Source organism: Mus musculus, chromosome 11 (genome assembly GCF_000001635.26).
Source record: "Mus musculus strain C57BL/6J chromosome 11, GRCm38.p6 C57BL/6J".
In the NCBI taxonomy this organism is placed as follows: domain Eukaryota; kingdom Metazoa; phylum Chordata; class Mammalia; order Rodentia; family Muridae; genus Mus; species Mus musculus.
In genome coordinates, this window is record NC_000077.6 from 115,863,267 (window position 1) to 115,877,461 (window position 14,195).

The following is a 14,195-nucleotide window of genomic DNA, read 5'->3' on the forward strand; positions in this document are numbered from 1 at the left end:
ATGGCTTTCAGGACACTGTGGAATGCCGGGCATTGCCCCTCCACAAACCTGCTGCTCTCTGCAGGGCGGGGCCTGCAGGCTGCAGGGCAAGGAGGATGCTCAGGACTTCAAAGAGCTGATGAAGGCCCTGAGGGGGCTAGGGTTGTGCGCAGAGGAGCTGACTGCAGTCTGGGCTGTGCTGGCCACCATCCTGCATCTGGGCAACATCTGCTTCTCGTCTTCAGAGGTGGGCTCCCTTGTGGGCAGGCACACGGAGTGCACGGGACGGGCAGTGATGGTTTGCACCGTCGGGACAATGCTGACGCCAAGCCATTGTGTGTGGAGAACCACAAAGCCCCGGGCTGCCCCTGAAAGCCGGCGGACCCCTATTGCATAGGACAGTGAGCACCCACCTGCCTCATGCTGCTTTGTTTGTTTGTTTGTTTGTTTGTTTGTTTTTGGTTTTTTCGAGACAGGGTTTCTCTGTATAGCCCTGGCTGTCCTGGAACTCACTTTGTAGACCAGGCTGGCCTCGAACTCAGAAATCCGCCTGCCTCTGCCTCCCGAGTGCTGAGATTAAAGGCGTGCGCCACCACGCCCGGCTCATGCTGCTTTTTGTACTCGCCTGTAACCCTTAAGAAGAGCACCAGGAGCTAACCAAGAAGCCGCTGACTGATGAGCACTGGGGAGACCTTGTGGCATTTTAAAAAACAGTAACAAAATTGAATTCTCGGGCTGGTGAGATGGCTCAGTGGTTAAGAGCACCAACTGCTCTTCCGAAGGTTCAAAGTTCAAATCCCAGCAACCACATCTGTAACGAGATCTGGCGCCCTCTTCTGGAGTGACTGAAGACAGCTACAGTGTACTTACATATAATAAATAAATAAGTCTTTAAAAAAAAATTGAATTCTCATGGCAACCCTGTGCCCTTAGGGATAGTGCTCCCCCCTAGCAATAAGCAGCAGAGGGTCGCGGAGAGGAGCGGATTTGTCAGAACAGCTCAGCTGCTAAGAAAGACAGTCAGGACTCACACTCAAGGCCTTCAGCCCCAGAGCCTGGCTCACTCAGTCCTGAGCACCTCATATGCTCTTAGCTCAGGCTGACTTTGAACTCACAGAGAACTTTCCACTGTTTCCCAAGTGCTGGGATTAAAAGCATGCACCGCCACAGCTGGCTGCTGCTGGTCTTTGAGTAACAGGGCAGCTGGCTAGATCAAGCAAAGGCCTGCCTGTCCCTGTCTGGAGACTGTTGCCACCGCACAAAACTCTTTCTGTTCCTCCTGTCCAGCGGGAGTCCCAAGAGGTGGCTGCTGTGTCCAGCTGGGCTGAAATCCACCTGGCAGCCCGACTGCTACAGGTACCACCAGAGCGCCTAGAGGGAGCAGTCACCAAGAGGGTCATGGTGAGCCCAGAGGGTGCTGGGAAGGTGGGAGGAGCAACCTGGAGCACCAGGAGTATGGACTTGATACTGAGAATTTCTCTGGTCTCCAGGACACACCCTACGGCCCGGTCTCCAGACCTCTGCCAGTGGAAGGTGCCATTGATGCCAGGTAACCTTGGGGATTGGAGAGTGGAGCCAGGTGTGTTGCTCCTCGGGCAAGGCTCACTTATGGTGCCCACAGGGATGCCCTGGCCAAGACCCTGTACACAAGGCTCTTCACCTGGCTTCTGAAGCACATCAATGCACGGCTGTCCCCACCGAGAGAGGCAGACAGTGTGGCCACCATTGCAGTTGTGGATGCCTTTGGCTTTGAGGTCACCCCTTGAGAGGGGGAGGGGCAAGGCAGGCCCATCTCATTCCAGCTCCTCCCTACGCTCTTGCCTGTCCGACCTGTGTCTCTGCTGGCTCCTTCTGGGGCTACTGAGTGGAATCTTGGTCAGGTGTCCCTGGGTAGGGATGGAAAGGAAACAGGTCCTGTGTCTTGGGTCTTTCGAGTCTGGTTAAGGCTGGCAGGGAATCCTGGGGCTCTCTGTCTGCTTGACTCCATCTGCATGCTCCTGGGAGGAGGGGGGGCAGGGAGAGAAGGACTCCAATGCATGCGCCTTTACCAGCTGAGCCTGGAAGCCCTCCTGGGTTCCCTCTGGGAGGGGCTAGAGCCCACCACAAGTCCAGCGCTATCTGCTTTATCCTGTCCCTTGCTGGCTGTGTGACCCTACACAGCTAATTAATCCTTCTGAGGTCAGTGTCCCCAGCAGTGCAGTAGGCAGTGTCAGCAGGCCTTGCTCCTCTACAGGGACATTGCTTCTGAGAGTTCTGTCCTGCTTGGCTTTATAGACACACATGGCCACCACCCTGGACTGGGTTTGTCACCTCCCACATAACAAGGAGGAAGGAAGGGGGGGGCTCTCAAATCTTCCAGAACTGTCACAGCTGTGCACCCCTTTCCTAAGTGTTACCCCCTTTTGTGGGAAGCGTTAACAATAATTGAGCATGGATATCCCCCACCCCACCCCCCAGTTCCTGGATGGGCACTGATCACTGCCCCCATGGGTCCTGCCTTTCTTAGAGTGTGCTTAAATTAACAACTACTTTGCTCTGGAAGGGAAGGGCTGTATGCAGGTCTGTGCTGGTGTGCCTTTGTGGGTGTGCACAGCTATGTTAACGTCTTCTGGCCTGTGGTTGTGTGCTGAGGCACCAGAGGCAGGCAGGCTGGCAGGCTTCCTGGAGGTGGCAGCAACATGAGACTATGGGATTCTGAGTGCCATCAAGGGTGCCTGCAGACCCTCTCCGGATGGATGTGATCAGAGCTCGAAAGGCTCATAATTGGAGCAGAGGGCAGGGCTGCAAGGAGCTGGAGGGAGGACTGATGCATGGCTAAGATCCACGATGGCCTATAGGCTGCACTCCTTTTGACTTGTCCCTCTTGGCTGGAGCCTCAGCTCTGGGGTATCATCCTTTGAGAGTCCTGGGGGGAAGGGAGGGGCAGCCCTATTTGCCTGGCCCCCACCTCCTGTGCAGATCCCCTTTCTTGTTCACTTGCCCTAGGCACTGCGGGTGAATGGCTTAGAGCAGCTATGCAGCAATCTGGCCAGCGAGCGCCTGCAGCTCTTCTCCAGCCAGAAGCTGCTGGCCCAGGAGGAGGTATGGAGCTGAGCTCAGACGTTGCAGGTGACACAGAGGCTGAAGTAACCACAGGAAGACCCCCCCCAAAGCCCCCTTTCCATGGTGGACGGGAAGGACTTCATCCTTAACCTCCCTTTACATATATATACAGGAGGATACTCTCCTGTGCAGCTCTGTGATCTTGCCCAGCCCCAACAAATGTGGGCTGTTAGTTACCAAATACTGCTTGTTCCTAGGAGGTGTGCCAGCAGGAGCTGCTAAAGTGGGTGCCCATTCCCCAGCCTCCAAGGCAGTCCTGCCTGGATCTCCTGGTGGGCCAGCCCCATAGCCTTCTAAACATCCTGGACACCCAGACCTGGCTATCCCAGGTAAGAGCAGTCAGTGACACTCAGGGTCAGGTATAAGGAATGGGGGACCTAGGTAGCCAGGATAAAGAGAGCAGGGCTTCCTGGGAGACAAGCAGGCTATAGGGTCAGAGACATGGCGTTCTGCACAGTCTGGGAAGAGGCATTGGAGGGGAAGAGCACTTAAAAAACATTTCATTTTATGTGTCCAGGTGTTTTGCCTATATGTATGTGTGTGTGCCATGTGCATGCGAGGTACCGTGGAAATCAGAAGAGGATGTCAGATCCTCTGGAACTGGGGTTAGGATGGTCATAAGCTCCTCCTCCTCTGCTGCTGCTGCTGAGACAGGAAGTTACATATGTAGTCTAGGCTGGCCTTGAACTCCTGATCCTTGTGCCTTCACATCCCAAGTGCTGGGATTACAGGCATGCCCTGCCAGCAGCACACTACAAATGCTTCTTGGATTGATTGGCAAGTGGCTGTCATGTGTAAACATCCCCTGTTACACATCAGCGCCTGCCTCTTTCTATTTGAACTCCTGGAGAGAGCAGACAGTGTTGATTGTCAGGTGCCATTGGTGCGGCTTTACCTCTCCTCTACTTTAGACCGAGCTGCCAGCGGCTGGGCCTGTCTGAGAGCTCCAGCTCTACCTGAGGCGTACTGGCACTGAGGGATGGATTTGTGTGTGGGGACCATTCTGAAGGGAAAGGTCCGAGACAAAAGATTAAGTTCTTTCCTTCCTCGAGCCCAGGAGAGTGGGAAAGAAATGGCAAGGGCTGGAGAGATGGCTTAGAGGGTAAGAGCAGAGGACCCAGGTTCAAATCTCAGCATCCACATGGTGTCTCACAACCATTACTATAACTCCAGTTTCAGGAGATCTGATGACCTCTTCTGACTTCCGTGACCATCAGCTACACATGTGGGGCAAATACAGACATGCAGGCAAAGCACATGCACACATTAAAAAGGAAATAAATCTAAAAAGTAACTAATTTATAAAAAAAAACTTAGGCTAGGCATGGTGGCACACGCCTTTAGTCCTAGCATTTGGGAAGCAGAGACAGGAGGATCTCTGAGATGTCAAGGCCAGCCTGGTCTATAGAGCAAGTTCTAGTATATACACAGAGAGACCCTTTCTCAAAACAACAAGGAAAGGAAGGAAGGAAGGAAGGAAGGAAGGAAGGAAGGAAGGACAGACAGACCAGGCTGAGCTAGGCAGTACATCCCAGACTAATCTGGTATATGAAACCCCATTTTCCAAAATAAATAAATAAGAATCCCAGATGCCTGGTGGACAGCTTTGTGGAGTCACAGGAACATGTATAGGACCCAGACTTTACATGGGAACCGAGGTTGCAGGGTAGACACCAAAAATAAAGTGACCCTGGGATGGTGATATGGCTCAGGAGGAGGAGGGCTTGCCTAGCGGGCACAGAGCCCTAGGTTCGATCCCCAGCACGGTATAAAATCAGGTGTGGTAATGCTGTTCTACAGAACAACCCAAGCCAAAGCATGAAGTTTTGGGGGTTCAGCTGTGCCTCCTTGCAAAAGCTCATCCCCAGGTGGACTGTGGATTGTTTACATTCCCCCACAGAGGAGTGGAGTGGGTCACAAGATCTTGGCCCTCACGGCACGTGGCCTGGGGAATAAGTAACATTTGCAGGCCAGGGAAGACCAGGGGAGAGGGCTTCATCCATGCATCTGTGGTAAGACAGGAGCATACACTGGGACGCGGCCATTGCCGCTCTTCCCCTGAGGAGGGATTGTGACAGAGGGTGTGCACCCGTGGTCCCAGCAGTCTAGAGGTAGAGGTGAGGAGGGCCATCCTCAGCTACATATGGAGTTGGAGGCTAGCCCGGCCAAAAGGGACTGTATCTCAAGCCAGCCAGGAATGGTGGTGCCCGGTATCTTTAATCCAGCCTTTAATCCCCAGCGTTCTGGGTGCAGAGACAGGGGGATCAGTGTGAATTCAAAGCCAGCCTGGTCATCATAGGGAACTGTCCCCAAAACCAAATAAGAGAAACCCCTCACAGGTGTTTCTCAAGTCCTTGATTCACATTTTTTTTTTTAAATCTGTTTTACGAATATGGGTGTTTTGATTTTTTGCATTTGTCTGAGTAACATGTGTGGTCCTGGGGAGGCCAGAAAAGGGCATTGGATCCCCTGGGACTGGAGTTACAACTGGGAACCACCATCCATGTAAGGACTGGGAACTGAACCTGGATACTCTAGCAGAATAGCCAGTGTTTGTTTGTTTGTTTGTTTGTTTCCGAGACAGGGTTTCTCTGTGTAGCCCTGGCTGTCCTGGAATTCACTCTGTAGGCCAGGCTGGCCTCGAACTCAGAAATCCGACTGCCTCTGCCTCCCAAGTGCTGGGATTAAAGGCGTGCACCACCACGCCTGGCTACAGCCAGTGTTTTTTCCCACCCCTTAGGTTAAAGTGACCTGTGACAGCTTGTGGAGAGGGTGTGGCTGGAACAGTTTTGACCTCTGTCTCAAAGCCTCCAACTATGTCTTCTTTAACTCCTTCAGACTTCCTCAGAAATATCACATCTAGGGCTTGGTGGAGGTGGCTCCTGGGCCTGAGGTGACCCTGACCTTCTCAAATAGGACCTGGCTGTTCAAAAGGATGAAGGGAACACACTGTAGGGATTCTGCTGCAGGCCAAGCTGACTCCCTCAGTCTGAGGAAGAGATCTGGGGAGACAAATGTCCCCATGTCTAGGTTGTGTGGGGCTGCGGTCTTCAGGAAGGAACGGGGTGAATTCAGGGAACAGTAAGTGTGTACAGGACCTGAGAAAGTGTGGCTCCTTCCTTACCAGGCCACAGACCACACCTTCCTCCAGAAGTGCCACTATCACCATGGTGACCACCCCAGCTACGCCAAGCCTCAGCTGCCCCTGCCAATCTTCACGGTGCGGCACTACGCTGGGACTGTCACCTACCAGGTATCTGCCCTCAGACAAAGAATGCAGGTGAATCATCAAGGCCGTGTCATCGTAGTGTCTGCCCCTCCCAAGCTGAGTCACCTACCAGAAGTGGCACCGTATCTCCATGAGAGCCTCAGGCCACACCCACTTCTGAGTGTTATTTTTTAATAGCTCCTTAGCTAAGGATGGGGCCTTGAGAGCCCCTCCCATCCATGCTGGATTTTTTTTTTTTTACATTTGTTTTTAGTTAATGAGGTGGGGGAAGGGTGCGTGTGTGTATATATGTGGAGGTCAGAGGACAACTTCTGGGGGTTGGTTTTCTTCTTCCATGGTGTGACTAGCTGGGCTTGAACTTGGGTCCTCAGACTCAGCAGCAGGTGTCTTACTGGCCCATTTTACTGTGCAGTTTGCTCTCTTAACCACTGAGCCATCTCATCTGTCCCTTAACATCTCATCTGTCCCTCCCCGTTTTAAAAACTCTTTGGGTAGGAGAGTTTTGCCTGCATGAGTCTGTGCATCATGAGTGTGCCGGGTGCCCTCAGATGCCATCAGAGAGCATCAGATTCTCTGGGGCTGGGGTGAGTGTAGGATGGGATGTGCTATGTGGGTGCTGGGAATCGAACCCAGATCCTCGAAAAGAGCGGCCAGTGCTCAACTGTGGAGCCACCTCTGCAGCCCCAAGTCGTCATCATCTTTTTAAAAATTATGCCTTGGTGTTTTATAGTTTGCTTGCTTGTTTGTTTTTGAGACAGAGTTTCTCTGTGTATCCCTGGCTGTCCTGGATCTCACTACTGCCTGGTCTCAAACTCAGAGATCCTCCTGTCTCTGCCTCCCAACTTGCTCCAATTAAAGACTTGAGCCACGCCCCTAGCTCTTGTTTTAGGTTTTGAGACAGGGTCTCATTTTGGCTCATCCAGTCTTTAATTTTCTTTGTGGCCAGGGATGACCTCACATTTCTGATCCTTTTGCCCCCGTCCCCCGACCCCAAGCAGTGGGACTGCAGGTGTGTAACACCTGTGTGTAGCACCTGTGTGTAGCACCTGTGTGTAACACCTGTGTGTAGCACCTGTGTGTAGCACCTGTGTGTAACACCTGTGTGTAGCACCTGTGTGTAACACCCGTGCCCCGTTCAGGGTTAGGCTGAACTCGGGTTAGGGTTAGTGCTGGGACTCAGAACCTGGGCCTTGGGCACGGTAGGCCCAGGCTCCTCCAGCTGTGCCACAGTCCTGTCCCTGAGATTGGGTTTTGATTACAAATGAAGAAACAGTCAAGTGTCCACGCCTTTAATTCCAGCAGAAGCAGGCTAGTCTCTGAGTTCAAGGCCAGCTTGGTCTACAGAGGGAGCTCTAGGACAGCCAGGGCTATACAGAGAAACCCTGTCTTAAAGAAAGAAAGAAAAGAGAGAGGCAAACCATCCTGAGTTTTCTGTGGAGAAAGGCATGAGGATAACCAAGAGAATCCTGAAGAGCAGAGAGTGGAGGAGACTTTTCTCTGCGGTAGGAAGCTGGTCTACAGCACGGGCCCTGGAAGAGGACCATGGCCTCCTCTCTTGCAGGTGCACAAGTTCATAAACAGAAACAGGGGCCACCTGGACCCCGCTGTGCTGGAGATGCTCAGGCAGAGCCAGCTGCAGGTGACCTAGCCTTCCTTTCAGGTGCACAGAGAGCTTTGCGGGGCTAGTCCTTGACGGCTGGATGGAGGAATGAGTGTGTGTGGTGTGTGTGGGTGGGTGGGTTTCCGTGTTTAGGGCAGCCTGCTCCTGGGGGGCCATGTGGTGGGTAGACAGGCCCGGGATGGAAACAGCTGAGACCCATCTCACCCTGCACAGCTCATGGGCAGCCTGTTCCAAGAAGCAGAGCCCCAGGCTGGGACTGAGCAAAACAAACCCACATTGGCCTCTCGATTCCAGCAGACCCTGGGTGACTTGCTAGCTCGGCTAGGCAGGTGAGAACTGCGTCCCTCCACTGGACCCCAGAGGATGGGATGGAGGGAAGTGGGATCTATGACTACTGTCCTGCTCGGTGACTGTCCCCTTTCCACTCAGCAGGGGCCATGTCTACGTCATCCACTGTCTCAATCCCACCCCTGGAAAGGTGAGCCCTCTTTCTCCAACTCCACCCCTGCCGTGCCGTCCTCCGCCCCTCCCCTCCTCTGGGACCCTCTCCTCAAAGCCCTGTTCCGGACTCCAGCTCTCCTTGGCTGTGTCTCTGGCTCCCAGATCCCAGGCCTCTTGGACGTGGGGCATGTGGCAGAGCAGCTGCGTCAGGCTGGCATCCTGGAGATCATAGGCACCCGGAGTACCCACTTCCCCGTGCGAGTGTCCTTCCAAGTCTTTCTGGCAAGGTAAGATTCCATGGTGAGGCAGCAGAAGCCAACACCGCACAGGGGACAGTCCCAGGTAGGTGGTCCTGACAGAGAAGAGACTGTGTGCCTGATATTCAACAGTCTTCCCTTCACCATTCCTTACATACATGCACGCTCACACATGCTCACACATGCTCGCTCACACATGCATGCTCACACTCCTTTCTATATTGGCCTCATCTCCTCAGAGCTAATGTCCTGCTAGAGATGAGTTGGGCTCTGCCTGCCCTGGGACCTTACCATGCGGCCGGTTGAACACAGCCAGGATCATGTGACTGAATCAGTGAGGAGCGCAGTTAGCAGAGCCTTTCAGAATTGATAAGGGATGGCAGGCGCAGGGGCAGCCATGAGGAGCAGGCCTGTCATGGTTGTGGGGACAGTGAGGGTGCAGCAGCCTTTGAGGGAGAGCTCAGAGGTGTCCGGGAAGCTGGTGACTGAATGTGAGGTCTATTTGGGCCTTAGCTTGGACCACCTCTCGCCACCCTCTGAGGCCTCCCCTCAGGGATCTAGTCACCCCTTGCCTGTGACTGCCTTATCCTGGGACAGCCTGGCTGAGGGGTGGAGCCCAAAGCAGGCAGTAGATGAGTGTAGTCTGTGTTTGTCCTTGAGCTGGGGAATGACAGGTCACAGGTGAGAAGGTGCTGTCCTTGCCCTGGGACAGTTGCCAAGTCACTGGCTGTCACCTCTTCCAGGAAGCTCTGAGCTCTGGATGGAGGAGGACACTCTTCCCAGCCTTGGCTGGGTCTGTTGATGACCTGCCCTGCTGTTCTGCCCTGCCCTGGCCTGGCCTGCCCTGCCCTGCCCTCTGCAGACCTGCGTTGACCCCGACCCCGTGTTAGTGTATAGCATCCCAGAGAGCCACGCCTCTTGCTTCTCTAGCCTTGCCTGGCCTCATGGCACCATCTACCTGCCCCTTCTCCAGAACATCGGGCTCACCTGCCCTGCCCCTGCCGGAAGTCAGCGCCCTGCCTGGCTCTATGTCAACATGACATGCCCTAGAAACAGCTGGAAAGAGACTTGTGTTTTGTTAGGTTTATTTGTGTGTGTGTGTGTGTGAGAGAGAGAGAGAGACAGACAGACAGAGAGAGAGAGAGAGAGAGAGAGTTATATGCCCATGCACCATGAGCATGCTGGCACTTATCCAGGCCAGAACAGAACAGGGAGTTGGATCCCCTAGAACTGTAGCTTGTAAGTTGAGTCACGCGTGCTGGGAACTGAACCTGTGTCCTTTGCAAGGGCCATGAGTGCTCCTAACCGCTGAGCCATCTCTCCAGCTCTGGAGAAACTAGGATGCAGGATTTCTCAAGCTGCTGATTGACCCAGAAATTGAGTAATTATCAATGGGTTTGCATTCAGGTGTCAATCAAGTGTCTTAAAACAAAACAAAACAACACAACAACAACAACAAAACAAACTGTCTTTGCTCTTCTGAACTCAACTCTGTGCCTTTTGAACAGGTTCCATGCCCTGGGGTCAGGGAGACAGAAAGCTGCCTCTGACCAGGAGAGGTGTGGTGCCATCCTCAGTGAAGTGCTGGGGGCAGAGTCACCGCTGTATCATCTTGGAGTCACCCAGGTGTGTGTGAGTGCATGGGGGACAGGCATGCATGAAAAGGAGAGAGCCTACTGGGCTATGGGAGCTAGCTGCCAGGCTACCCTGGGGCCCCTAGAATAGAGTGTGTGACTAGATGTGGGGAGGCTGATACCAGAGGAGAAGAGCAGGCATGTCCTGTCTGCTTCCCAAATCCTCCCACTCCCCCCCCCCATCCCACCCTCATCCCCTACCTCCCGAAGCCTGCCTCTGCCCACAGGTCCTGCTGCAGGAACAGGGCTGGCAGCAGCTAGAACAGCTGTGGGCTCAGCGGCGCTCACAGGCCCTGCTCACTCTGCACCGTGGCCTCCGAGCCTGTATCACCCGGCAGCGCCTCCGTCTCCTGCCCCGGATGCAGGCTCGTGTGCGTGGGCTCCAGGCCAGGTGAGCAGGTTCTGGAGCCAGAACCAAAGCGGGAAGGTGAGGCTGGGGAGCCCAGGCTGGCTTCAAACCCATGATCCTCCTGCCTCAACCTTCTGGATCTGAGATTATATCCACCCACCACCACACACCCGGCATCCAGCAGGTACTCTGTCCATCCCGGCCAGATGCAGGGATTTGGCTTCCCGGACTAGCTGCAGGGGAGGGGTCAGATTCGGAAAGTAATGCTGCTATTGACCTCAGGTGAACCTGAGAGCTGAGAATAAGATGAAGCAAGCACCACCTTGAGGAACACCATCACAGGCAACCATCACTACTATCTTTTGATTGTTTTTGACACTTGGTTTCTCTGTGTAACAGTCCTGGCTGTCCTGGAACTTGCTTTGTAGACCAGGCTGGGCTCAAACTCACAGAGATCCACCTATCAATGCCTCTCCCCCCTCCCCAGAGTGCTGGGATCAAAGGCATGTACCACCATCACCCAGCACTGCTATCTGTGCCCCCAAACACTGTCACTACATAAGCTGAGGCACAGCTCCCGACTCCCCACATAGCCACCAGCTTCTAGTAACCCCCAGTGTGTTCTCTGGCTCTAGATTTGCCTATGCTAAGTGTTTCCTGTAAGCCATCTTACAGGCCTGTTCCCTTTATGCTTGGCCTAATTTACCTAGCTTTTAGTGCCTCCAGAATTTGTTTCATAGTGTGGATCAGAACCTCGTTTGCTTTCTGTGGCAGAATAATGTTCCCCTGTTCCGAGTCACAGGTTCTTACTGATGGCTGCGTGGGTCGCTCCCATCCCTTATGGGCATGGCTGTTAGAAGCATCTATTGGGTTTTCTGGGTTTGCTGTTGCTGTTGTTGTTATTTTTTTGAGACAGAGTTTCTCTGTGTAGCCCTGGCTGTCCTGGAACTCACTCTGTAGACCAGGCTGGCCTCGAACTCAGAAATCTGCCTGCCTCTGCCTCCCAAGTGCTGGGATTAAAAGTATGCGACACCACTGCCTAGGAAAAAGTATATTTTGTTTTATGTGCTATGAGAGCTTTTCTTGAATGTGTGTGCAGTGTGTGTATGCAGTGTTCTTGGAAGTTCAAAGAAGGGAGTGGAGCTAGAGTTTCAGATGGGTGTGAGCCGCCACGTAAGCACGGGGAACCCAGGTCCTCTGTAGGAGCAGCGAGTTCTCCAGGCTCTTGTTTGGTTGCTCCTGAGACAGGATCTTACTGTGTAGCCCAGGCTGGCCATGGACTCATAACCATCCTCCTGCCTCAGCCTCCTGAGCACTGGAACTATGGACATCCACCACACACAGCTCTCTTACTGGCTTCCATTTTCCTTTATGGGCATGGGCATTGCCTGCATGTATGTATATGCTCTGTGTATGTGCCTAGTACCCACGGTGTTTAAAAGAGGGCATCAGCTTCCCTGGTGCCAGGGTTATAGTTGTGAACCATTATGTGGGTGCCAAGAACTGAATCACAGTCTGCTGCAAAAGCAGGTGCTCTTGACCACCGAGCCACCTCTCCCACCCTCCCCTGTCTCTGTTCATAAGCTGCAAGAATTCTCCATGTGTTCTGGATATCTGGCCACCATTAAGCGTGTGACTTGGAGGTTTTCTATTCTGAGCATTGTCTTCTTAGCTCCTTTGTACCATCCTCTGATGCGTGAAAGTTCTAGACAGACTGCTGGGTTGTTTGATCAATGGATTGAATTTTCATGCTGGGGAGGACTCTGCAAGTGAGCTGTGACATACTTCCAATCCTGATGGATGTGTGTGTGTGTGTGTGTGTGTGTGTGTGGTCTCTGTGTGTACATGTTCATGTATGTGTGCATATGTGAATGTGGAAATGTGCCTGCTGGTGTGGACTCAAGTGTGCACATGAGTGTGGAGATCAGAGTTCTCTCTTCCCTGGTTGTTTGTTCTCAATCTTTGTTTGTTTCCTTCTCTTTTTTTCTTTCTTTCTTTCTTTCTTTCTTTCTTTCTTTCTTTCTTTCTTTCTTTCTTTCTTTCTTTCTTTCTTTCTTTCTTTCTGGTCTCACTTTGTAGCCCAGGCCATCTATAAACTACTTGTAGGCCATGTTAGCCTTGAATTCACTGAAATCCTCCTGCCTCTGCCTCCAAGTGCTAGGATTAAAGGCCACAATACCTTGCTCTTTCTCTGTCTGTCTGTCTGTCTATCTATCCTTTCTTCCTTTCTTCCTCCCTTTCTTTCTTTCGTGAGACTGGACCTAGAATTCGCTGACTCGGCTAGTCTGGGTATCCAGTGAGCTCCAAGCATCTGTCTGCCTTTACCCTTGGCTCTGAGGTGACAGACACTGAGGTCACTAATGAGCTGTCTTATCTGGAGCTCAGCTCCTCATGTGTGTGCAGCAAGCTCTTTGCCAACTAAGTCATCCTCCTGGCTCTGAGACTTATTTTTATTTATTTATTTATTTATTTATTTATTTATTTATTTATTGTATGTGTATAAGTGCTGTGAACACATGTCTGTGTACCACATGTATGCCTGGAGCCCTTGGAGGTCCGAAGAAGGAACATGCAAACAGAATATCTTTGAGAATTTCCCAGCTATGAGATCAGTAAATAAAATTTAGGGGGCTAGAGACATGGCTCAGTAGCTAAGAGCATTCGTTGTTCCTGCAGAGGACCAGAGACGAGTTCCTAACACCTAGGTCAGGAGACCTTAACTGCCTCTAACTCCAAGCCCAGAGATCTGACGCCCTCTTCTGGCCATCTATGAATCCTGCATGCACATGCACATAGACCCCCACACACACATATGCATAATTAAAAACAGAAATCCTAAAAGCTAGCAGTGGCAGCACATGCCTCTATACTCGTAGCACTCAGCGGGCAGAGGCAGGTTCAGGGCCAGGCTGGTCTTCATAGTGAAACAGTCTGAGAACAAAATATTTCCTGGTTCCCCGTAGCATTCTGTTCTTTGAACATTACTGTTGAACATCAGGGGTTTCACCGATCCAGGGTCCATTTTCACACTACGGTCTAGGTTTAGAAAGGGTTCAGGTACCAGGGCAGAAGCTTAAGTTTCGGGTCCCACCCTCCCCAACGTTGCTCCTATGGCCTCCAGGAAGCGATATCTCCAGCGGAGGTCAGCTCTGGGACAGCTGAACACCATTCTCCTAGTGGCCCGGCCCCTGCTCCGGAGACGACAGAAGCTACGGGTATGAGGGGTTTAGAAGTGTTCATGGATTGTGGGGAAGCTCAGGATGGGAGCCAGGTGACCTTGGCTGGCCAAGTGGGCAGAATCCTAACAGCCTCAACTTGCTGGGTCTGAAATCTGTGAGCCCACTGCTTACTGACTATCTCCATTTCCTGTTCCGGCTGGGGCCCTGTGGCTGTTGTCTGGCTTCCTCTTGCTCCTCCCTGCACCGTTCCCCCCAGGCCTGACTCCCCCTTTTAGCCCCAGTTCCTTCTGTTCCCTCCAGGCCCCTGAGGCCTCTTCTACTCTCCCTCTTGCCTGATGACTCCTATGTGAACGCCATAAAAGCTGCTCAAAGGTCAATGCCCACATTCTGCCCCCCTCCCTGGC

At 52.7% G+C, this 14,195-nt stretch overlaps 1 protein-coding gene across 1 annotated transcript in view; it reads left to right on the forward strand.

The window, feature by feature from the left end:
- Myo15b (myosin XVB) overlaps window positions 1-14,195 on the forward strand; it is a 34,693-nt gene that overhangs the window by 5,342 nt on the left and 15,156 nt on the right. Inside the window, exons 8-21 of the mRNA NM_001384233.1 lie at window positions 65-226; window positions 1,267-1,380; window positions 1,470-1,528; window positions 1,601-1,733; window positions 2,965-3,060; window positions 3,279-3,410; window positions 6,209-6,334; window positions 7,872-7,949; window positions 8,145-8,260; window positions 8,364-8,409; window positions 8,535-8,659; window positions 10,138-10,255; window positions 10,491-10,654; window positions 13,734-13,827. Coding sequence (NP_001371162.1) covers window positions 65-226; window positions 1,267-1,380; window positions 1,470-1,528; window positions 1,601-1,733; window positions 2,965-3,060; window positions 3,279-3,410; window positions 6,209-6,334; window positions 7,872-7,949; window positions 8,145-8,260; window positions 8,364-8,409; window positions 8,535-8,659; window positions 10,138-10,255; window positions 10,491-10,654; window positions 13,734-13,827 — 1,563 coding nt within the window. The remainder of the gene's footprint in view (window positions 1-64; window positions 227-1,266; window positions 1,381-1,469; window positions 1,529-1,600; window positions 1,734-2,964; window positions 3,061-3,278; window positions 3,411-6,208; window positions 6,335-7,871; window positions 7,950-8,144; window positions 8,261-8,363; window positions 8,410-8,534; window positions 8,660-10,137; window positions 10,256-10,490; window positions 10,655-13,733; window positions 13,828-14,195) is intronic.